This window comes from Portunus trituberculatus, chromosome 31 (assembly GCF_017591435.1).
Source record: "Portunus trituberculatus isolate SZX2019 chromosome 31, ASM1759143v1, whole genome shotgun sequence".
NCBI classification, from domain to species: Eukaryota; Metazoa; Arthropoda; class Malacostraca; order Decapoda; family Portunidae; genus Portunus; species Portunus trituberculatus.
Window position 1 is genome coordinate 5,536,646 of NC_059285.1, and position 25,000 is coordinate 5,561,645.

General features: G+C 44.8%; 1 protein-coding gene across 8 annotated transcripts in view; it reads right to left on the reverse strand.

Moving 5' to 3' along the window:
- LOC123511259 (la-related protein Larp4B-like) overlaps positions 1-25,000 on the reverse strand; it is a 567,482-nt gene that overhangs the window by 542,369 nt on the left and 113 nt on the right. For 7 of the 8 annotated variants that reach the window (XM_045266991.1, XM_045266993.1, XM_045266994.1 and 4 more), the window contains exon 1: positions 22,573-25,000. This exon is cut by the window's right edge. In XM_045266991.1, coding sequence (XP_045122926.1) covers positions 22,573-24,294 — 1,722 coding nt within the window. In that variant the 5' untranslated portion in view covers positions 24,295-25,000. The remainder of the gene's footprint in view (positions 1-22,572) is intronic. The other variant, XM_045266995.1, reaches the window with a different exon arrangement.

The following is a 25,000-nucleotide window of genomic DNA, read 5'->3' on the forward strand; positions in this document are numbered from 1 at the left end:
GTGGCGTGATGGTCAGTTTTGGTATATTCGGCGTGGGAATGTTTGGACTGGTGATGACTGGAGTGATTGGAGTGACGACGCTGCTTTTGATTCTCAACATTGGGATGATCATTAGCGGAAAGTCTTGACATGCGACGCTTGACGGGGTGACGGTCAGTGTGGTGCTCAGACTCTTCGTTAAAATCCTTGGCGTGGTGTTTCTTGGCGTGGTGTTGCTTCTTATGACTCTTAAATTTGGAAATCTTTGATCGGTGATGTTTGGCGGGGTTGCGTGTGGCCTGTCTATCTCCACCTTCAGACTTGGCGTGGAAGTGTGGACGCTGGCTTTCATGATTCTTTGCATGTTTACTGAGGGAAAGTTCAGCTTGGTTATGCTTGACGGGATGATGTTTGGCACCGCGATGCTTTACGTGGCCCCCAGACTCAGGCAGATCCGTGTAGGGAAGGCCAGGGATGTTCATGTCAGTCTCTACCAAGGTGACAGTGGAGCAGGGCGTGTTGGCGTGTCCCCGGTCCCTCCTGGCGTCGACACACACAGCCCCCGCAACGCACGCCACCAGCACGTAAGGTGAAGGAAACATTTATCTATTTCAGGGATTTGCTTGCTATTTGTCGCGTCCTCCATCACGCCACAGGAAGCTTTATACTAGAAAATTGCTTGTTTATTCTTCTATTCTTTTGTGTGTGTGTGTGTGTGTGTGTGTGTGTGTGTGTGTGTGTGTGTGTGTGTGTGTGTGTGTGTGTGTGTGTGTGTGTGTGTATGGGAGCGTGCGAGAATGTGTGCTTACGTGTGTTTACTTTACGTACAATCCTTAAACATATACCCATCTCCTCACACAAGCATTATTAACACTGAGCTAACAGTAGGACAAACAAGTTAATAAAGGCGCAAACAAAGATGCTCGTTCTGGACCCTGATAATTCTCGGAGTAGTAAAAGGCAATTGTGTTGGGGGCCACAAGAGCTGCGAGAAACATTGGAGCGACGCTGGAGGGGTGTGGGGAAGGAAGGCTTACAGATATGATGTACAAAGGGACAACTGGGGCCTCGGAGACTGGTGCTACAGGGAATGGTACGAGAGGGAGCAGAGTAAGTGATGGCGTGAAGGGAATTGGAAAACGGAGGGAGAGTAGAGGTGTTTAAAATAGGAGGATGCAAGGGAGGGATGGACTGTTATAGAAAAGGGGGAAAAGGCGATTTTAAACAAGTAGAGGGGTGAATAGAAACTGCGAAAAGAGGACAAGTTGGAGGCCGTGAGTGAAGCAATAGGAACGAAGGGTAAGGCGTGAAATGGGTATGTAAGGAAGGGAAATGTCAGAGTGAAATGTACTATTACTAATATGAACAGAACAACCAGAGGTAGTAAATTGTGCCTTGTGTCTTACATCGTACCCAATGCAACGGTGCAGCGACACACACACACACACACACACACACACACACACACACACACACACACACACACACACACACACACACACACACTGCAAAGACAATGAATATTTAAAGGGGAGCTAAAACGCTGATGTATGAAGAGCACTCGCTGTTTGAGGACGAAAATAAGAATCATCACGAAAATAAGAACAAGAATAGGTAAACATCTGAGGATCGCAGGCGGGAGCTGCCGGCGCACAACACAAAAGTTATTCCCGTTGACGAAAGAAAAAAATATGAAAAAAAAGAAAATGTAAAGAGAAGCGAAAAAAAATACTGATGAAAAAAAAGTAATAAGAATGGAGGCGAGGCGAAGAGAGGGAGAGGAAAGAAAGTGGGGAGAAAGGTGAGGTGGAGATGGAGGAAGGAGAGAGAGAGTGGGTGGTGGAACACTAAAAAAGTGAAGAAGAGCAGGAAAGGAAGAAAAAATAAAGTGGACGTGAGATGACAGGGATCGATGAGGGGCAGGACGGGAAGAGTGATGACTCAGGCTCAGAGACCGAAAGGAAAAAAAAAAAAAAAAACGAAAACCAAATGAAAAAAAAAACGAAAGTACAAATAGGAGCACTATAAACACGTGAACAATTATTCATAACAAAAAAAATACGGAAACAAAATAACGCGTAACGAAACGATCCAGACACGAATGCAATAAAAATCTTTGTAAAATGTAAAAGAGTAAAGACTATAACGGATGAAAGGAAGCGTGAACAGATGCCGCCCGAATAGAAAAAGAGAGAAAAAAAAAGAGTAGGAAAATAAGTGAGGCTGAATATTATGTTACTATTGTGAGGAGGAGGAGGAGGATGAGGAGGAGGAGGAGAAGGAGAAGGAGGAAGAGGAAGAGGAGGAGGAGGAAGAGGAAGAGGAGGAGGAGGAGGAGGAGGAGGAGGAGGAGGAAGAGGAGGAGGAGGAGGAGGAGGAGGTATAGCACAAAAGGACCATAGGTTGCCTTAAGAACATCGACTGGAGAGCAAAGTTATGGTGTCACAACATAGTGTGGTCGCGGTATTTGTGATGGTTGTGGTGATGGTGGAGGAGGCAAAGTGGTATCGGTGAAAGAACTAGTTAATGGCAGGTATTTATCTTGTCCTCTGACTCCACCTGCGACCACATACCTCAGGAAAGTGGGTCCACGCACGCACGCACAGGCAGACGCACGCACGCACGGACGCACACACACACACACACACACACACACACACACACACACACACACAGAGGCATTTCATCGCAACGTTCCCTCGAATTTGCTTCCATTTTTCACCACCACCATCACCACCACCAATTTTCCTCATTTTCTCTAACAATACTCCCACCATTACCCAATTTTCACACTTAAAACACTACTAAAACTAGCCCTTTCTCTTCCACCACCTACCAATGTGCAACTCTTAACCTACATCAACTCTACCGCCAATACTACTGCTCCACTTTCCTCCTCCTCCAGGCCATTCCACTAACTATAAGCCATTTTACTTCGCGCCATTTGAACCAACTCCCCCCGCACCAATTAAACTTTTTACCTTTCATCACCACCACTACCACCACCATCACCGCCACTATCACTCCTCCTCCAGGCCATTCCACGGAGCAGCTGCGATGAATTACTATGACAACAACAATATAACGCAACGCCATACATAATTCTACACAGCCGACACCACCACCACCACCACCTCACTTACCTCCACGCCTCTCTTCTCCCTCCCATTCTCCGCCTCTCACCACAGCAAACTTTCCTTCCTCTATAGTTGGGAGAAACTGGCGTGGTTGTCAAGGTAATTTGCAGGGGTAGTGCTTACAGTTTAGGTGGCAGTAACTGGCTGTTTGGAAGGGGAAAGCGCGGTGAGACAGCGTCCCTATTTCTCTCTTCTTGTTTCCCTAGTTCCTCTCACTTAGTTTCCCCATTTGTCTGTCTGTTGCTCCCTGTGTCCGTTTGTCTGTCAGAAACTCTCAAATATGAATTTCGTATGTGTTTTATTTGATTTGCCTTTACGTTTACGTGTCAGTCAATTATTTCCATTTACTTTTTCACGCACCATTCTATTCAAGTGTTTCCATTTACAGAGTTTCCTTTTTCAATATTGTCCGACGCGTTTACTCTCGTTCACACTCTTAGCAAGCATTTACACCTCCGCCCTCTCCCCCTTATTACCCATTTATATATTTTTGTTTAAACTCACAATCACCTCATTTACACCTTCCTTCCCTCCCTCCCTCCTCTCCTCATATTGCTTTTCCTTCCAACATGGCAACATTTCTCGTTTATATTTTTCTTTCCTGTCTTCACACGCGGAGTCTTGTTCTTTTTTTTCTTTCCATTTACGCTTTTCCACTTAATATCACGCACAACTGTTTTACACCTTCATCTCAATCTGCTTCTCTCTCTTACAAAATCTATTCTAGCTCACTATCTCACTTTCACCGCGAACAGTGATAATAAACTCCCTTCCCTTCTCTCTACTCCCATATTATTTATACTCGTCACGTACACAGCATAGGGAGGATTCTTCTTTCCTGTGAGGGAGCCAAGTCACCCAAAATAAAATTACCAATCATGCGGGAAGGAAGGAATACAAGGCTGGTAGGAATAGTTCACAAGTGGAAATTCAAGGGAAAATGAAGTTGAAAGAAATAAAAAAAATGAAAGTATACGTGCAATCACTACGAAAAATGTATACATCAGTAATCATGAAGCGCATCAAAACTATGAGATGAGAGAAAGAAAATGGATTAGTTTCCTAGGACACCAATCACCACCACCACCATCACCACCACCGCCGGCATCACCACAACTCTCAATCGTCAAAATTATGCTCTGACAAAAAAAGAAAACTTACTTCTCCTCCCCCTCTCCACGACACCAGAAAATATTCATCAAATGAGAGAAAACACAAAACCCGGAAGCGAGAGAGAGAGAGAGAGAGAGAGAGAGAGAGAGAGAGAGAGAGAGAGAGAGAGAGAGAGAGAGAGAGAGAAGTAAGAAAAAAGATCCACAAAATCGTTTTCTAACCGTATTCATAATTTTACGACCAATCTCATTTTGCTGCCGCTCGTCCTCCTCGTTTTCTTTTTTAGTTTTTTTTTTGTGTGTGTCGTTCCCTTCCTCCTCCTCCTCCTCCTCCTCCTCCTCCTCCTCCTCTTCTTGTTTTCTCCATCACATTCCAATCACGATTTCCCTAAAACATGTAAGAGAGAGAGAGAGAGAGAGAGAGAGAGAGAGAGAGAGAGAGAGAGAGAGAGAGAGAGAGAGAGAGAGAGAGAGAGAGAGAGAGAGAGAGAGAGAGAGAGAGAGTACTTAGGCTCTGAACACTTTATATTACACACTTGTATACCCCTACCTACAGTAGTGCAATGTTGTGTGGGGGATGGCCACAAAGACAACTATTCATCCACTATTTATCCTTCAGAAGAGAATAATGCGCATGATTGTTAAAATAAATAATGATGCACATACTACTCCAATTTTCAAAGAACTACGAATCCTCAAAGTATATGATGTATACACGCTAGAATGCCTCAAATGTATATATGACCAGGTTCACATTGATCCATCCATTACAATACCAAGAGCATTGGATGTCCACCATATATACACACGCAACAGATGGAATCTCAGACCCATGTTCCCAAGAGAGAGAGAGAGAGAGAGAGAGAGAGAGAGAGAGAGAGAGAGAGAGAGAGAGAGAGAGAGAGAGAGAGTACTTAGGTTTGCACGAAGGAAGGAAATGCCACAATAATGAACGAGGACGAGAATGTAGATTTACGCCGCAGGAGGGAAGGGAAAGGGGAAAAAATAAGAGTGGGATCGTCCTCTACTTTCCTCCCAAACTACCTTAAACTGGATTACCTCTCGCCTGGGCCCAATTAACTCCTTCTACCTGGGGTGAGAAAGGACACCTGGAAGAGAAGGGAGCACTCGTCTCTCTCTCTCTCTCTCTCTCTCTCTCTCTCTCTACCTGTCTATCTATCTATCTCTTATTCTATTTCCACTGACATCAAAAAAGGTCAAACTTCTTTACTTCTCTAACCTGTCCTTTCTTCCTTTTTGTATCTTTTTCCCTTTTTCCTCTCCTTTTTCAATCTCTCCCTTCTACAGTTCCTCCATGTCCCGTCTTTTTCTATCCCTGTCTTCCCCCTTTTCACCATTTGCTCTCTCTATGTCTCTCTGCTCCCTCATATCATTACTCCTTCCCATTCCCTTCTACCAACGTTTGAGAGATGCCCGGCACGTTCTCGCCACACAAATATATTTTAACATTCTGTCACAAAGTTCGTCTTTCAGAGTAACATCCTGACTCCCTTAACTCATGTCTATAGGAAGAGAGAAGGGAAGGAAAAGAAGGAGGAGAAGGAGGAGGAGGAGAAACAGGAGGAGCAGGAGGAGGAGGAGGAGGAGAAGGAGGTGGAGGAGGAGGAGGAGGAGGAGGAGGAGGAGGAGGAGGAGGAGAAAGAGGAGGAGTAGCAGGAGGAGGTGGAAAACCAGGAGGAGTTAGAGAGGAAGATTGTGGGAAAATAATGTTGCTGGAAAGAGAAGATAATTCAAATATTGTGTAAGGATTAATGGAATAAAATGAGAGAGAGAGAGAGAGAGAGAGAGAGAGAGAGAGAGAGAGAGAGAGAGAGAGAGAGAGAGAGAGAGAGAGAGAGAGAGAGAGAGAGAGAGAGAGAGAGAGAGAGAGAGAGAGAGAGAGAGAGAGAGAGAGAAGAATTAGATGTCGTATATCAATGTAACAAATAGGAGGCTGTCGGGAGGCTGTCGGAAGGAAGGGTAGAAATCATGAGAAAACAGGGAAACATGAGAGAGAGAGAGAGAGAGAGAGAGAGAGAGAGAGAGAGAGAGAGAGAGAGAGAGAGAGAGAGAGAGAGAGAGAGAGAGAGAGAGAGAGAGAGAGAGAGAGAGAGAGAGAGAGAGAGAGAGAGAGAGAGAGAGAGAGAGAGAGAGAGAATTTCACCAACTGGGAACCAACAATCATCACACACACACACACACACACACACACACACACACACACACACACACACACACACACACACACACACACACACACACACACACACACACACACACACACACACACTTAGTACGCAAACAAAAGGAAAAATTGACACAACCAGTAACCTTGTATCGATGGGCAGTGTGTTAAGAGGTAGAGGTCGAGGATAAGGAGGAGAAAGGGAGAAAGGGAGGAAGGGGGAAGAGAGGGGACGAAGGGTGGAGGACGGGGAGAGAACACATAAGTGGGTCAACATGATACTCGTCTTGAAGGGGCAGAGGGATGGGAGGGAAAGGGAGGATGGGATGGAAGAAGAGAAGGAAGACAGGTAGGTATGAGAAGGGAAGCCATATTTGGTGACAGGTTGAGATGTGAGAAAAATGCCAGATGAAGCACGGATAAGGAAGAATGCAAGGGATGAAGTGCACAAGAAAGGAAGTTAAGTAAAGGACGATAAATGTAGAGGGAAAATGGAATAATGAAATAATGCACGTAGTAAAATATGAAAATGATGCGAGAGTGGAAATGTAGTAATATGAAGACTGCAAGGAGGAAGTGTTGACTTGCTTTCTACTACATGTACGGGTGCATTTATAAGAGCAATAATAGCGATAACTAATAGAAAAACATCAAAAAGTTAGAAAAAATCAATAGCATTATTAATAAGAAAAAAATAAAAGAAAGTTAAGATAAAAGAATAAAACGAAGAGCAAAATAAATAGCAATAACTAATACAAAACCTTCAAAAAGTTAGAAAAAATCAATAGCATTAATAATACGAATAAAAAAGAAAAAAAGTTAAGGGAAAAGATTAAAACGAAGAGCTACATTAATCACATTACCTTCATAATGTATCAACACGAAACAAGACCAAAATCAGCAGAAACTACTATTTTTTCATCGACACTTATAATTACCACAGATGGTTGTCATTCATTGAACGTCAAATGAACACAGCCATCACCTCGCACTGACACTACCATCACAACGCCGAAAAAAAAAAACATCATTCACATTTGGTCTACAAAAGAACACGAATATGACAATCAAATGGTCTGCTAGTGATATCGTGTCGAGTGTTCTTGTGATGGACTCCTCGTCATCTTAATCTGGGAGTATAAAGGATAAAATAGATGAGAGAGAGAGAGAGAGAGAGAGAGAGAGAGAGAGAGAGAGAGAGAGAGAGAGAGAGAGAGAGAGAGAGAGAGAGAGAGAGAGAGAGAGAGAGAGAGAGAGAGAGAGAGAGAGAGAGAGAGAGAGAGAGAGAGAGAGCCTTTTCCCCCCACTTTTTTATCTTTTGCTAAATGTAAGCGAGATGTTGTGAAAATAACAAATGCTTCTCATCAAAATGATAAAAAGGAGCTTCATTGCAAAGAGAAACCAACACAATGAATATCATCTAATTATCTTCACAATCACGCCATCAATACATGAAAAAAAAAGACTCAGCTGTTTTTTAATCACGAAATTACCATATAAAAAAGATGCAACACAAACACGTATACACTCAAAAAACTAGAAAAACTGTCACCAATATGCATTTCATTAACTTCCTCCAACTATATTTTTCCCCCCATCAAAGTGAAATGTTTTCCTTATTTCCCCGCCAGTGTGCACAATGTTCTGTTTACAATGCTCCACTTAACAGTCTGAGTCTCGTTGGCCAATCAGCCGGGCAGTGTGAATATTAACACTTCACGACCATCATCATAAGTGGAATGTTATGCTGGACGCGAGGAGGGAATATTACTGTAGGATTATTGAGAGGCAGATACGATGGGTGATGAGGTGTGTGTGTGTGTGTGTGTGTGTGTGTGTGTGTGTGTGTGTGTGTGTGTGTGTGTGTGTGTGTGTGTGTATTCACTCACTGTTTGATTCACTGTTTGATCTGCTGCAGTCTCTGACGAGACAGCCAGACGTTACCCTACGGAGCGAGCTCAGAGCTCATTATTTCCGATCTTGGGATAGGTCTGAGACCAGGCACACACCACACACCGGGACAACAAGGTCACAACTCCTCGATTTACATCGTACCTACTCACTGCTAGGTGAACAGGGCTACACGTGAAAGGAGACACACCCAAATATCTCCACCATCGAACCCGGTTATCTGGCTTGTGAAGCCAGCGCTCTAACCACTGAGTGTGTGTGTGTGTGTGTGTGTGTGTGTGTGTGTATGTGTTATATGGAATAAGAACACACTAAAGCATAAGAAGAGGCACACACACACACACACACACACACACACACACACACACACACACACACACACACACTCTCTCTCTCTCTCTCTCTCTCTCTCTCTCTCTCTCTTGTCTAGTCTGTCAGTCGGAACTCACAACAGCATAAAAACAAACCAGCTGCAATCTTTATCCCCATATCGATGTCCATGAGAAGTGAAAAAGAAAATGAAAAAAAAGCGATAGTTTGTGGAAAAATAATTGTTTCCATTTTTTTTTAAAGTCAACCCAAAAGTAAAGAATGTCTATAAATTTTTTTTCTATCGTTCTTGTTCACTCCTAGACATGATGAATAAACAGTTGATTAAAGAAGAAAGACTTTGAAATATCAGTTTATTTATGGTCCAATTCATGTGCAAGTCAAATTCTTGGAAAATAGTTCAATCTAACAAATACGAAAACGAATGAAAAAAAAAGAACACGCAAAAAAGTGGGAGATAAAACATATAAGCTGAGTGAAATATTACATCCATTTGTCTTCGAGTCACAGTCTCTCCCTCACTGTAAGAAAATATGAAGAAAAAAAGAAGGATAACAACAAAGGAGGAAGCAAGAATATGGGAAGGAAGGAAAAAAAAAAAAAAAAAAAAGACAGAAACGAAAAAAAATGTTTTGCTGTGAAGAAGAATTTCAATAAAAAAACATGAGAACAATAAAGAAAAGCAAAAAAGAAACGATAGAAGGAAAAAGAATAAGGAACATGGACAAAAATAGAAAAGTAAAGAAAATGATGAAGGTAGATAGAAGGAAGATAAGAGGGAAGGTAACAAAGACAAGGAGGACTAGGAAGAGTGCAAAGACGAAGAGACTAAAACGACGACGAAGGACTGGAAGAAAAAAGACGTAGAAGTAAAGCCAGTAACCTAATTTTCCATCCTAACCGCATTAGTCCTTACTTAAAAGAAGGAAGAGCAGGAGAATGAGGAGGAAGAGAGGAGGAGGAGGAAGAACAAGAAGAAAAAGACGAAGAAGAAGAAGAAGAAGAAGAAGAAGAAGAAGAAGAAGAAGAAGAAGAAGAAGATGATGATGATGATGATGATAATGATGATGATGATCAATGAAAAGAATACCAATAAAAGTAGAAAGAGTTGGATGCTGATGAAAAAAAAAAGAATGATGAAACAGACGAAAACGAAGGTGAAGACGAAGAGGAGGAAGAGTAGGAGCAGGAGGGGCAACAGGAGTGGAAGGCGTATAGCTCAGTAAAACACGGGTAACAGAACCATTCACATTCCACTTCAAACTGCCATTCCTCACATCGCTCACAACACACCCATCTGGCGCGGCTGGTCCCCGGGCAGGCCACGGGCGCTGTTCGGAGGCTCTTTTGCTATTGTTATGGGCAATAAAAGTTGAAATAGTGATATTTCCTGCTGTAAACTACCACCGCCGGGCGTCCTGGAAACGCCCGCTACGAAACTAAGTGGTGAGTGATGTAATGACGAATTCTTGTTGAAATTGGTACTGCTTCTCAACACAATAACAGAAGTAAGGACATAAAATTATACGAAAGTCAAGAAGAATAAATCAAGCAGTGAGAGTATGAATGATCAGTTTGGTAATACGATCATTATTCCTATTTAGCAGTAAAGAGAAACGGAAAAAAACAATTGAAAAGGCAGAAAACAGCCCGGAAAAGAAATTAATCCCTGAGTGATCTCGTTAATTACTACTTAGCGTTACAAAACAAAATGATGAAAAAAACAATAAAACACGAAAGAACAGGGAGAGCAACGCATCAACAACAAGGAAAAGCTCTGACAGCAAAAACTAGGTCACTTCGCCTCCCACACACAAACCCGTCACGTCAACCAAGCAGCCAACCAGCTATGCCTCCCGGTTACCACGTCCGACAAACTCTACGGGCCGAGCGACCCACAGTTCACTTACTCACAGCAGCCTCCTCCTCCTCCTCCTCCTCCTCCTCCTCCTCCACCACCACCACCACCACCACCACCACCACCTACCTGTGGCGCCCGGCCCATGCCATTAGTCACTGGATATCAGCCCCAAAGCCCAGCCGCCGCTCGCCCCCCCCCCCACATAAATTCCTCCGTCGTTCCACCCCAGACGTGCGTGAACAAAGGAACATCGGGAGACGGTGGGTGGAGAATGACGGGGCGAAGGAGGGTGGGATGGAGGGAGGAAGGAGGTGTGAGTGAGTGGGAGGTACAGCAATAGCTCAATGAGGGATTTAGTACTTGTGAGAGCCCGCCAGGGTAGGTTACGTTGACTACTATATCGGTAACATGTGTTTCCTGATGTGTTGGGTGTCACTTATGGTCAGGATATTGATAAGAGAATACACTAAAACATCATGTCATCTCTCTCTCTCTCTCTCTCTCTACCCGGAAATCCTATTCGATGCAAAAACAGTCAGATAGACAGACGCAAAAGAAGCAAACAATCTTCTTGCCGCAATTTTTGACGCGGCATACATCAGGCAAGTCCGGAGAGCTGAGCCGAGAATGTGGACGTGGTTATGTTGCGCGCCCTCTGTGTGTCCCCTCCCACCTCCCGCTTCATCCACTTCTCCTTCCCTGCCTTCTTCCTTTCCTCTCTCTCTCCCTCCCTCGCCGGTCTATTCTACCTTGCCACGGCATTCACACGCTCTCCCTTCCTTCCTTCCTTCCTTCCCCTCCCTCCCTCGCATTTCTACCTTCCTAGAGTATTCAGCCTCTCTCCGCTCCTTCCTTCTCCTTTCCCGCTCCATTCTTCCTTACCACAGTGTTCACATATTTCCCTTTCCTTCCTAATCCACTCCACTCTGCCTTTCCACTATATTCACCATTTCTTCATTCCTTCCAGCCTTTCTTCCCGCTCCTACGTCCTTCTCGCTAAGAATACCGCTAAACACAAGCAGCTTAGTTGATCCTTCTGGCCAGGTAAAGGTGAGTGACGGTGCCATCTTACCAGTGACAAGAGGATATACGCAGGTAGACGTGCTGCCTCCCTCCCTGCCTTCGCTTTTGCCTCCCTTCCCACACACCTCGTTAGTCAGTAAGGATATGAAAGGGCGGAGAGTAAAGGAAAAGACAGAAATTTATGAGTTGCAGGTAATACGTAACCTGAATGTAAAAGAAAGCTGTGATAGATTGGAAGTGAAAAGTAAGTTCATATATATAAGGAGGAGAATGACTAGAAAGGAGAAAAGAGGAAAAGAAGATGAAGGGAGAAGTGAGACTAGGTGACGAAAGATAAAATAAAGGAAATAATAAGAGATAATCATGCCTGAAATAAACTTAATCTCTCTCTCTCTCTCTCTCTCTCTCTCTCTCTCTCTCTCTCTCTCTCTCAGGTCACTACAATCCATCATTACCGGAAACAAGTGACCAGCGGTGAATCCTTTAATCAGGTAATAATCACGGGGACATAAATCAACACACAGATGCTTCACTCACCGCACCACGTCCCACCATCCACCACCAGCCAGCCGCTCCCCGTCCCTTCACAACCCCACTCCGCCCGACACCAATCTCAATCTCAAGATAATCCTGAAATAAATGACTAATCTCTATGCTTTCTCTTTCTCTCTCTCTCTGTCTCTCTTCTCTCTCACTCACTCTGAAAAAAGAAAATAAATCTCCCTCAACAGGTACATTATACTCTCTCTCTCTCTCTCTCTCTCTCTCTCTCTCTCTCTCTCTCTCTCTCTCTCTCTCTCTGTCAGTCAGTCTCTCACCCATTTTGAACATACACGCCCATTCCTTTTTTTTTTTTCTCTCAATTTCTCACTCTTCCCACATAAGTCTCTCTCTCTCTCTCTCTCTCTCTCTCTCTCTCTCTCTCTCTCTCTCTCTCTCTCTCTCTCTCTCTCTCTCTCACCGGCTCCGCGTCACACTAACATACATTTAAAACCGACGGAACGGCTTTGCGTGAGTCATCTTTAAAAAAATCAATAACGTTACAGTGGAGAGCTGCACCTCGTCCCTGTGTGTGTGTGTGTGTGTGTGTGTGTGTGTGTGTGTGTGTGTGTGTGTGTGTGTGTGTGTGTGTGTGTGTGTGTGTGTGTGTGTGTGTGTGTGTGTGTGTGTGTGTGGCGGTAGAAACATAGAAGCAGGAGAAGGAGGATAACAGTGACTCTCTCTCTCTCTCTCTCTCTCTCTCTCTCTCTCTCTCTCTCTCTCTCTCTCTCTCTCTCTCTCTCTCTCTCTCTCTCTCTCTCAGTCTAATCGATCACCTTCAAATAATAAAGTACAGCCATTTACGAATCCGATTATAATAAAGAGGAAATAAAGAAAGTAATAAGAAGATTCACACGCTTCATAGAACTCTCTCTCTCTCTCTCTCTCTCTCTCTCTCTCTCTCTCTCTCTCTCTCTCTCTCTACTTGGCCATTTAACACCCGGTCAGAGAGTTATTTCACACGATTTTTTGCTCCCCCCTCTCTCTCTCTCTCTCTCTCTCTCGCTTTTCTTCCCTCTCTCCTCTTTTTTTTTTTTCTCCAGTCGTCACGTTTCTCGTCACCACAACACGTCCTCCTAGAACCTCATCCTTTCCCGCCACCGTCACCATCTTCACCCATTTCACCCCGTCCCTTTCTCCTCCCTTTCCATGTTTACTGACATCAACATCGTTATCTCTGTCCTATATAGATCTCCCTTTCTTTATCCCCCTTTAAGCGTCTTCGTTATTTCTTCACGTTCTCTTCTTTTTGTCTCGCGTTTATTGTACAACTACTGGAAATCCTTGTTTTTGTGCATCTTTCTACTTTTTTCCTTCTTCTCATCTGTCGGTCATTTTTCCATCGTCTATTGCTTTTTTTTTTCTCTTATCCTGTGGTCTTCCTCTCCTTTTCTTCCTAGCCACGGCACAATCGGATCCCATTCCTCTTCCTCCTTCATCTTTTAATCTTATACCTGATCTTTCTTTATTCTCATTTTTCTTCCCTGAATCTGTAATTTTCTTCGTCTCTTAAATTTTGGTAAAAGTATATAAGTGATAGCAATATATTTCTCTCTCTCTCTCTCTCTCTCTCTCTCTCTCTCTCTCTCTCTCTCTCTCTCTCACGTTTTTCCCTTTAAAATCATCCTTAGACACCAATTATTCGTTTATTTAAGTAATCTCAATCTCCGTGTATCAGTTTCTCTCATGTGTGTCCGCTTTTTCACAGAATCCCACATTTACATCACCTGCTCCACCACCAACACCACCACTAACAACAAGAAAGCAACCTCATCTTTCATCACCCACCACTCACTCCTTACCCTCACCACCACCACCATCAGGAACAACAACAAACACCACCACCATCACCACAACAACAACCACCACCACCACCACACACACCCACTTTCACACCTTTCACTCCCTCACTCCTCACCTTTACCCTTTAATTCTCATCCCATCCTTTCACTTTCCCTCGCCACACAGACACAATCCAAACATTTCTCTCCCTTTCCATGCCCTCCACCACAATATCCACCTCCACCACAACCACATCCCTCACCTTTCAAACACCCATTCTTTCCTATCGTCCCTTCCCCCACATGCAACCCCGTAACAGGGCGCGACACCCGTAGGCGGCGCATGTCACACCCAGCCCGTCACCCTCCACGTTCATCACTCAGACCGCCAAACTGACTGACGCTCACACTGCCGCGGGATATGGAGGGGATTAGAGGGTGCGGGGGAAGGAAGGGGAGTTAAGGGAGAGGCTGGAAGGGGAAGGCAATAAGACAGGAGAGGAGGAGGATAGAGGGAGGAGGAGAGTAAAAGGTTAAGGAGGTAGAAGATGGTGGTCTGAAAATATGATTTGGAAGGTAAAGTTAGAGAAAGAGAAAGAGAGGAAAGGAAAAGGGGGGGGGGGAAACGGTCGTTGATAAAAAGGGAAATAGAAATAGCAGAGAGGAAATGTGTGAATGGAGGAATTGTTGGGAAGGTGGCGAAGTAACATGAAGAAGGATGAGTGGGAATATGATTTAGAAAGGAAAGCAAGAATGAAAAGAAGATAAATGGAGGAAATACAAAAAGGAAGATATAGAGAGAGAAAGATAAAGAAGTAGAGGAAAAGAGGGGATAAAAATAGAAAGAATAGATAAAAAAAAATAAGAAAAGGAAAAATATATAGGAAATGACCAAGATAACATTTAAATAAGAAAGAAATAGATAAGGAAAAGAACAACATTACAAATAAAAAAGAACAGGAAATAACAGGAAAAATAACACAAAAACCAAAATGAAGTGCAAGAAAGGAAAAGAAAAGGATGAAAACAAAGGCAGAGAAGAAAGCTTACCTACAAAGGACCTTAAGTAGGAAGATAAGAGGTAGGGAAGATGGGAGATAGGGAAGAAGAAAAAAATAGAAAAAAAGTGTAGGAAGTGGACAGAGAGCATGATAGGGAATATAAAAAGGCAGTGAACCATAAAGAGAGAGAGAGAGGGAGATGTGGGGACACTTAAGCAGCTGAGTGGGAGAGGAAATGAGGAACGAGTAGGAGAGGGGAGAGGGAGAGGAAGAGGGAGATGAGGGGATAAAGTAGGGGAGACGAGAGAATGGGAAGTAGGATGTGCAGTGAGGCGGAAAGGAGGGAAGTGAAGACTGGGAGAGGGAGAGAGAAGGCGATGCAAGGGCGAGGAAAGAGAAACGGAAGGGGAAAGGAAAAAAAAAAGAGAGAAAGGAAAAAGGAAGTGATGGGCAACAAAGGAATTAGGAAAAAAACAATAATAATTATCAAGAAGGATACATTGTGAGAAAAACAGAGACAGAGAAGATGTAAGGAAGAGGAAAAAGTGTGGAAGAAAAGGATGTAGAATAAAATAAAGGAAAAATATGGAGAGTGTGGAGTGAAAGCGAAGGAAACAAAAAAAAGGAAACGAAAGATATATTGTAAGAGAGAGAGAGAGAGAGAGAGAGAGAGAGAGAGAGAGAGAGAGAGAGAGAGAGAGAGAGAGAGAGAGAGAGAGAGAGAGAGAGAGAGAGAGAGAGAGAGAGAGAGAGAGAGAGAGAGAGAGAGAGAGAGAGAGAGAGAGAGAGAGAGAGAGAGAGGGGTGAAGAGGAGGAAAGACAAGAGAGGAGAGAAGGAAGGAGGGAATATCACTTGGAAAAAGGAAGAAAGGAAAGAATAAAGGGAAGAGGTGGAGAAGAGGAGGAAGGAGGAAAAGGATAAGATAATAAATACTACAGACTCCCTAGGAAATATAATAAAAGCATAAGGGTGGAAGAGGGAAGAGGAGGAGAAGGAGGAGGAGGAGGAGGAGGAGGAGGAGGAGGAGGAGGAGGAGGAGGAGGAGGAGGAGGAGGAGGAGGAGGAGGAGGAGGAGGATATGAAAGGAAGGGAAACTAACGAAAGAGAGGAAGTGGGAAGGTGGTGGATGGTGATGATTTGCAAGGCATGGAATAAGAGAGGATGCAAATGGCCGTGAGCTCCCCTCTTTACTGTGGCTTAACGTTACTGGCTTTTTTTACGTGGATGCAGCGAGTCCAAGCCAGCACAGCGGAAGATGAGTGAAGAGCTGCGAGTGAAAAGTGTGAGAAAAATAAGTGGCAAAGAGAATAATAACGAGGAGGAAACATAATAGCTTCTTTGCTACTATTTTTGTTACGGTTTAGTGTGAGCCAATTCTACGTTTTCCTTATCATTATCATCATTTTTTTATTAGACGAAATAATATCATCAGACGGATATATTATGAAAGTTCCGACACTGGAGAAAACTGGGAAACATTTTCAGGGAAGGAGAAAAAACAAGGACTGTATCTTTGATGAATAAAGATCAGAAGTATACAAAGATAGCCACGGAAATTATAATAAAAAACATCATCTTTACCAACTACACATAATGAGCATCCTGTAATTAATCGTCTTGAAACACCAAGCCTAGAACCCATATTGATTTGGAGGAAGGCAGAGAGGGAGAGGAGCACCAAAGAAGAGAGACTAGCATGTACCTTCAACTTTCTCTTAACTATCTTTTTATTACTCATAGTACATCATAATTCATTCCTCGCTAACAGACACGTCCTCCTTTTACACCAGAACGTTTCGAAATTTATTTCAGTATGAATCTAGTTCAAACAGTACTGTTTTCTCGCAACAATATTAATCAAGATATTTGATTGATTCTTAGAGTGCATTATTAACACTCATCATTACCAGGACGCGTTTTCATATTCATTGTGGTTACTATTTGGCGATTTTATACAGCTTCAGACACTTATGTTGGAAATAAAATAGTGAAGACTCTGGCCATTAATTTTCTGCCCTCCATAGACCATTACTAATGCAAATAAAATAGTCTCATCATACCCACAACTCGAGCAGGTTAAACATATTTCTTCTCATCTTCATTCCAACCCCTTTCGATCGAAGTTGATGGTATTAAAAGTGTCAGTTTCTCTGAAGCGACATAGGTAATAATAATGAACTTCTTCAATCAAGTGTGGCTGATGTTTTGAGTGCATATTATATTTGCTCACCAAGAATACTGCTCTCGCCTTCATTCCAAAACCTTTCTGTCGAAGCTGATGTCAGTATATGACTAATTCAAGTACCACAATATTATTTTCTCTAAATCAACAGAATATTAATCACATTATTCCGTCGAGTGTGGCTGATGCATTGGGTACACATTATATTTCCAGGCATGCGGCGTAACACTCACCCAGGCGCTGTTTGCTTTACATTCACGCTGGCATTAGTCAAATCATGGGAGGAACTGCTCCATAAAGGGGAAGTACGTCAGCCAGCAAATTACCTATACATAATAAACACCGCACCTCGTCAACAGAGACCGCTGAACCCACAGTAGCTAGTAACGATGATAGGAAAAAAAATGTTTTATCTATAGAAATAATAATGAATGAAAATAAAAATGGGGTACAATATTAAAATGGAAAAGGTTCAAATGTATAAAAGATAAAATGATAACATTACAGATTCAGGACATGATGCTAAGGATAACTGCACTTCAAATATGTGGAAAAAAGAGGGAAAAGAATGGATAAAAACAATAGACAAAACAAAAAGAAAAAAATACATAAATAAAAAAAAACTCGAAATAAAATAAATAACTAGCTGAAAAAAGACAAAAATATAAAGAAACCCACACTGAAAAGAACCATAGCCTTAGAAAACAATAAAAAAATATGTACACTTGAAAGAAACATCAACCCACAACAAAAAGAGTAAAAAAAAAAAAAAAAAAAAAAAAACAATCACTGGAAGAAAGCAAGGAAACAAACAAGGAAGGCTGTAAGAAAGGAAAGAAGGAAGGAAGGAAGAAAGAAAGGAAGGAAGGCAGCTCAGGTAGGCCAGGTGAGCTCAGGAGACGCCATGCCCGAGCTCCACGTGCTTAAAAATCCTCCTTCCACTATTTAGAATCCAATAATGTGGCGGCGCACTATTTACTGACGCTACACAGAGGCGCAATATCTGGGGCATTTGCATATAAATATTAACATACACATAAAAGGAGGGAGGAAGAGTCTAAGGAGGAGGGATGGAGGGAGAATGGGGAGGGATAAAAAGGAGTGGGGGATGCTTTAGGGCGGGGCGAGAGAGAGAGAGAGAGAGAGAGAGAGAGAGAGAGAGAGAGAGAGAGAGAGAGAGAGAGAGAGAGAGAGAGAGAGAGAGAGAGAGAGAGAGAGAGAGAGAGAGAGAGAGAGAGAGAGAGAGAGAGAGAGAGAGAGAGAGAGAGAGAGAGAGAGAGAGAGAGAGAGAGAGAGAGAGAGAGAGAGAGAGAGAGAGAGTTACCCTGTTCTCCCTTAAATCCACAGACACACACACACACACACACACACACACACACACACACACACACACACACACACACACACACACACACACACACACACACACACACACACACACACACACACACACACACACACACACACACACACACACACACACACACACACACTCAATACATACATATGATATGCATCCCATTACATTATCGTAAAATGCCGCCTCTCGATTCACCTAATACGATAATAGTAAGGAGGAGGAGGAGGAGGAGGAGGAGGAGGAGGAGGAGGAGGAGGAGGAGGAGGAGGAGGAGGAGGAGGCGCCGGCGAACGATGCAAATCAACGCACCATCTCTTTAAACATTCAGACAGACAGACACACGCGCACACACACACACACACACACACACACACACACACACACACACACACACACACACACACACACACACACACACACACACACACACAGATTTCTCGTGTTATGCAAATCCGAAATAGATTTTTTCTTTTTAACAATGCAAATGACAAGTCTCAACCGAAGGAAAAAAAAAGCTGAGGTTGTGAAAACAAGAAAACAATAACCAGTCAAAATAACAGATGTGCAAAACTTCCATCATATTCAAATTTCCATAAAAAAAAAATCAAGAGTTAGGAGAAAAAGATTAGATGAGCGAAAAAGGAAGCAGTAGTAGTAATAGTACACTAGTAGTAGTAGTAGTAGTAGTAGTAGTAGTAGTAGTAGTAGTAGTAGTAGTAGGTATTATAATACTACATAAATGAAGGGAATAAAATAAATACAAGGACAAATAGGTCCATAAATCAGAGCAACACACTACCACACTAATAACAAGCCTGCCTTGATTACCTCGTCCATGTAACATATTCCTAAATCATCGACCACCATTATAAACCGTCCATCAAATACACACACACACACACACACACACACACACACACACACACACACACACACACACACACACACACACACACACACTGTAATCTGAGAAGGAACAAATATCACTAAAATAAAAATAAAAATCTTACATAGACTTAAAAACATTGTAGATGTGGAAAGCCAAACAATAACAACCAAAAGAGAGATAAAAAGAGACAAATACATTCAAAAGACAGCTGTCACACTTATGATGGGAAAGCTTTCAGGAAGTCTGGTTGGGAAAATCGAACACCTTTTCCCTAATTCTATAGGACGAAGGGAGAGGGAAGTGAAAGATAAGAGAATGAAGAGTAAGAGAAAAGAAACCTGTATCGAAAAAAAAAGAGAGAGAGATTTGAATAGATGGATGAATGGAAGAGAAGAAGGAAGAGAAAAAGGAAGAGGAAGAGGAAGAGGAAGAGAAAGAGTAGGAGGAAGAAGAAGGAGATGAAGAGGGAGAGAGTGAGGAAGAACAGGAAAAGGAAGTAAAAGAGGAGTATGAGATGGAGGAAAAGGAGGAGGTATAATTGATGAAGGAAGGAGAGGAGGAGGAGATAAGTGTCGGAGGAAGAGAAAAAGCCGGACATGACAAAAGGAGAAAAAAATGGATATGGGAGACGGAAGATGATAAAACAGAGGAAAGGAATGAGAAAGAGAAGAGAGGGCAGGAAGTACTCGGAGAAAAAGAAGAAAAATAAATAACATGGGACGTGGGAGGAAGATAAAAAAAGATAAAGAGGAAGAGAAATAAATAAGCTACAAGGAAACATAGTAAAAAAGGCTTTATTAGTAAGAAATAAGACAAAAAAAGAGTAATATATAAAGCAAAGCACTCAAGACACACTAATAACATCTTAATTGACGAACCCCATGCACTGTCATCATTTGACAATACATAAAAATTAATGAAAAAACAAACATTTTTTTATCAACTTGACGAATAAAACAAAGAACAAAGTAGAAAGAGAAAGAGAAGAGAGGAGGGAGAAAAGCAGAACGAGGAAATAAAGGGGAGAAATGGAAGTAATGGAGAAGAAACTAAAAGGGGAAGCGAGAGAGAGAGAGAGAGAGAGAGAGAGAGAGAGAGAGAGAGAGAGAGAGAGAGAGAGAGAGAGAGAGAGAGAGAGAGAGAGAGAGAGAGAGAGAGAGAGAGAGAGAGAGAGAGAGAGAGAGAGAGAGAGAGAGAGAGAGAGAAAGGTCAGAAGGCTAAGGAAATCGTAACAACAATCTTTCCACACTTACACACACACACACACACACACACACACACACAGAGAGAAGCATTCATCCCTTCATATTTCCATCCCATTAAAAGAGTCATGTTGATAGAGCAATAAAACACGTTCCGTCACTGCCATCAACACGTCCTGAGCCAACACCACTAGACAGCCTACTTTCCACTGACAAAATAGCCCCAAAAAATAAAAGGGAACTTCCATCACGGTAATTCACTGCCAAATGACTGAAATGAAAGGCATGTGTATTGTTACTCTATTATTTTGTCTCTCTTTCCGAGGCTAGATCATGAAGCACCGTAGGTTAATGCACTGGATTCTTGTTACGCTGTGTGGGTGATGAGGTTAATGAGCGTGATAATAATGGTAAAGATAGTGAGAAATATTAGCAAGAATGGTAATAAGAAGAGTTAAAGTATGCATGAATATGAGGTTTTGAAGAGGAGTAGGAGGAGGAAGAGGATAAACAGGAATAGGAGGAGGAAGAGAAAAAGAAAAAACAATTTATCTTTTTTTCCTTATGATAAACAGGAACAGGATTTAGAAGAGAAAAAGAAAGAAAATAACTCTTCTTTTTATCTTTCCATCTCAGTAGACGCCATTAGGAATCAAACACAAACAGACAAACAAACACACTTTACCCACACCATCTTTAAGCTAATGTGATTCTTGACCTGGTTTTTAGTTTCTTCCACTCAACCCACACCAACCTTTTCCTCCCTCCATCCCCATGACCCACATACCTATTTCCATTACCCACCCCAATCCCTTTAATCACCAACATAAAGTTCTCTCTCCACTTCAACCTTTCCATCCACCCCAATGAACTTACATACAAATTTCAGGTACCCATACTAATCCTTCTAATCCCCCACGCCACTCGCCACCCACGTCAAGATCTCTCCCCTACTCCAACCTTTCCCTCCACCCCCACGACTCATACACCCATTTCCAATACCCATCCCAACCCTTCTAATCCCCCACGCGACTCGCCACCCACGCCAAGTTCTCTCCCCACGCCACCTGCCGCGGGCGCCACCACTAGCAAGCTGCATCTCGCCCACGCCAAATTCTTAGAGATATTGAATAAAGTTGGAGCCACAAACTTTGGACACACGAGCCGAAACTTCTTCTTCCTTCCCCTCTCACACAAAAAAAGAAAGGAAATAAAAAAAAAGACTTACAGGTAAAATATATAGAATTTAAACGTTGAATCGTGTGCAAAATACAACACCGCACAACACAGCACACGAACAGACAGACAGACGGACAGACAAACAGACAGACAGACGAAACGAACATACAGACACACTAAAACAGACACGAACTTCAAACGTGCACATAGTAGTATTTTTCCACCGCTGATTAACTAGCACTTCTGATTAAAAAGCCAAGTGTGTGCGCGCGCAGCTGCACACACGCACTCGTAGACACCCATACAAACACACACACACAAACGCACACACATACACACACACGCACAAACACGCGCACACACAGCACACACAACTACGAGCTAGTGAATATTGAGCAATGGCTGTAAACTAATGGCTGACTACGGAAAAAATAACACCGCCACAGCCTGACGAATGTACACACAGAGGCTCCTGGACGTACACAGATCGACAGGGAGAAGCGTACAGAGAGAGAGAGAGAGAGAGAGAGAGAGAGAGAGAGAGAGAGAGAGAGAGAGAGAGAGAGAGAGAGAGAGAGAGAGAGAGAGAGAGAGAGAGAGAGAGAGAGAGAGAGAGAGAGAGAGAGAGAGAGAGAGAGAGAGAGAGAGAGAGAGAGAGAGAGAGAGAGAGAGAGAGAGAGAGAGAGAGAGAGAGAGAGAGAGAGAGAGAGAGAGAGAGAGAGAGAGAGAGAGAGAGAGAGAGAGACTCTAGATATACAAGCCACGATATGAAGGAGGAAGTGTTTGAGGTGTGGAGGAGAGACAGGCCTGCTAGTCACAGCTCTAGCACTAACACCAGCGAACAGCACACCGACTAGTCACCAACGACCAACAAGGGAGAGAAGGAGAGCCAGACTGACTTTGTGTCGACCGTTGCGAAGTGTCTGGCGACCGTTGTCTGGCTGGTTGGTGTTATGGTGGTGGTGATGGAAGTGGTGGTGGTGGTAGGGATGGTGGTGGTGGTGGTGGTTGTTCCCTGCAACCTGACTCACCCTGCTGGATTGCTGAGGGCCACTGTGGTGATAATAATGGTGCTGCTGTTGCTGTTGTTGCTGTGCCCTGGCCACTTCGCAATAGGCTGAGTGCTGCCTTGGAAAATCGCTTCCTTGGCCTCCACTTCCTGGCCGCGGGGGATCAGACGGAGGCCCGCTAGGGATGGGGGGAGAGGGGCCGCTTGAACCGCCGGAGGAGGCTCTGGGGGGCTCTGGGTAAACGTCGGGCAGCGTTTGGTGGGAGCGAGGGGACCTGGAGCGTGGGGAGTGGGACACGGGCAGGTCATGGGTGGAGTGGGCGTGACGGATTTCCCTGCCCTCACTCCCTGCTCGCGCCCCACGACACATCTCTTGGGCACTGCTCCTTGAGCGTCGAATATCAGCCATTGATGGGGAGAGGCCGCCTAAACTCCCTGCCCGTGCCAGGTCGAGGGCATTGCTCTGGGACCTCGTGATGTCCTGCTGCAGAGTCCTCAGCTCCCTCGGCGGCCTCAGATCCAGCGTGTTAGAGAACGGCCTGGATAACTCTTGGCCGAGAGAGTGCTGCCGCTGGAGGCCGAAGGGCCGAGAACGAGGACGAGCCGTGGGCTCTGACGCAGCGCTACCTGAGGTGCTAGTGCCCTCTTTGCTGACGGACTGCTGGCGGCGAAGACGGCAGCCCTCACCATATGTGTGCTGCTGTTGCTGCTGCTGCTGTTCTTCCTGCTCTTCCTCCTGCAGCGAAGCGTACATGTCGGGTACGGAGCGGTGGTGCCGCAGCATGTCGGGCGCGCTTCTGAGGTGGCGCGTCCCCAGGAGAGAGGAGGACGGCTGATCCGGTGGGTCTCTTGGACTGGCCACCTCCTGGTGAGGCTCGAGGGCCCCGCGGGATTCCAGTGCGGCACGGTGACGCTCAAGGGTATGACGGTCAATGGTAGAGCTATGGCGTACCAGGTGGTGTGAATGCTGCTGCTGTGGGTGGTGGTGGTGGTGATGGTGGTGGTGCGGAGCGTGGGGCATGAGAGGTGGCAAGTCTCGATACATGTCCGGCGCTTGAGACCCAGCGAGGTGTCCGCGTGACCCAGCCATGTCTTGAGGCGATGGGTGGCGGTGGTAGGGATCGTGGTGGTGGTGATCATGGTGGTGATGGTCGTGTCCCCGAGGTTGGAGCGTGCCTTCAGAGTAGCCGTCAGGACCATTGCCAAGGCTCCGACACATGTCGCTGGAAAATGAGTGGAAGGGGTCGTGCTGGGGCGGGCCGTGCCCTGCCAGGGAGGTGTGGGGGCAACTAGGGCTGTGGTGGAAGGTGTGGCCGGTGCTGGCGGGTCGGAAGGAGTCGGCCGATGATGTGCACACGTGGTAGGAGGGAAGACCCGAGCCCCCGCTGGAGCTGGAACGGAAGTGGTCACCTTGGCTCCCTGAGGCCCCAGAGCCACGGTAAGTATCACCGTGTGAGCCGCTAGATCTGTACAGGTCCATGCTGGTGGCGGGCCGGAAGTGCTCGAGGGGGACGTGCTGGCGGTAGGGCGGCGGGTGGTCTCGGTAATGGTCGGAGTGGCCGCCGTGATACTCCCGGGGCAGGTCCATCGGATTTTGGTTGCTGCGTCTCATCCCCACGGCCGGGTGTCTCCTGGCCTGGCCGGACTCTGCTGCTGCAGGTGGTTGCACCGAACGTTGCCTGCGACTCAGGATACCAAGGGTCCCTCTAGGAGATGAAGGCCCAAGGTTCTACTCCACCCTGCGAGGGTGTGGGGTGGTCATGGCAGCACGCCCGTACGCCCACACCTGGGAACGAGGCCGCGGCAGCGCGGGGGCGGCGGCGGGGAGCACACAGGTGCGGGTCTCCGGGGCGCCTCGCTCGGTGGGCAGCGCGGCTATTGATCCATGGCGGAGGGCAGCTGGCACGAGGGCTCTCTCCGCCGCCGCCAGGTGCCTCAGCCTCCCGGGGCAGGTGCCTCGCTCACCTGGTGATGCTCCTACTGCCCTCAGCCCCCCAGGCCCGCCCTCTGTCCTCACGCTCGCCCCTCACTCCCGCCCCGCTCATGGGGCAAACAGCAAACTGAGTAACTCGTCGGTGAGGTGTTCCCGCCGGAACCAATTAAAGTTGAACACTAATATACGACACACGAATTCACGCAAATCTCGACAACAATTTCTAAACACACACAGAGTATAAACACACGAACATTTCAGGTTGATTTATCAAACACACAAATATCACTTTCCCACTAAACAAGAATCGCCCATCACCGTCCCTCCCGACCGAGGTATTTATCCATGGCTCCCGGCACCAGCATCCAAGGCGGGGTCCGGACCT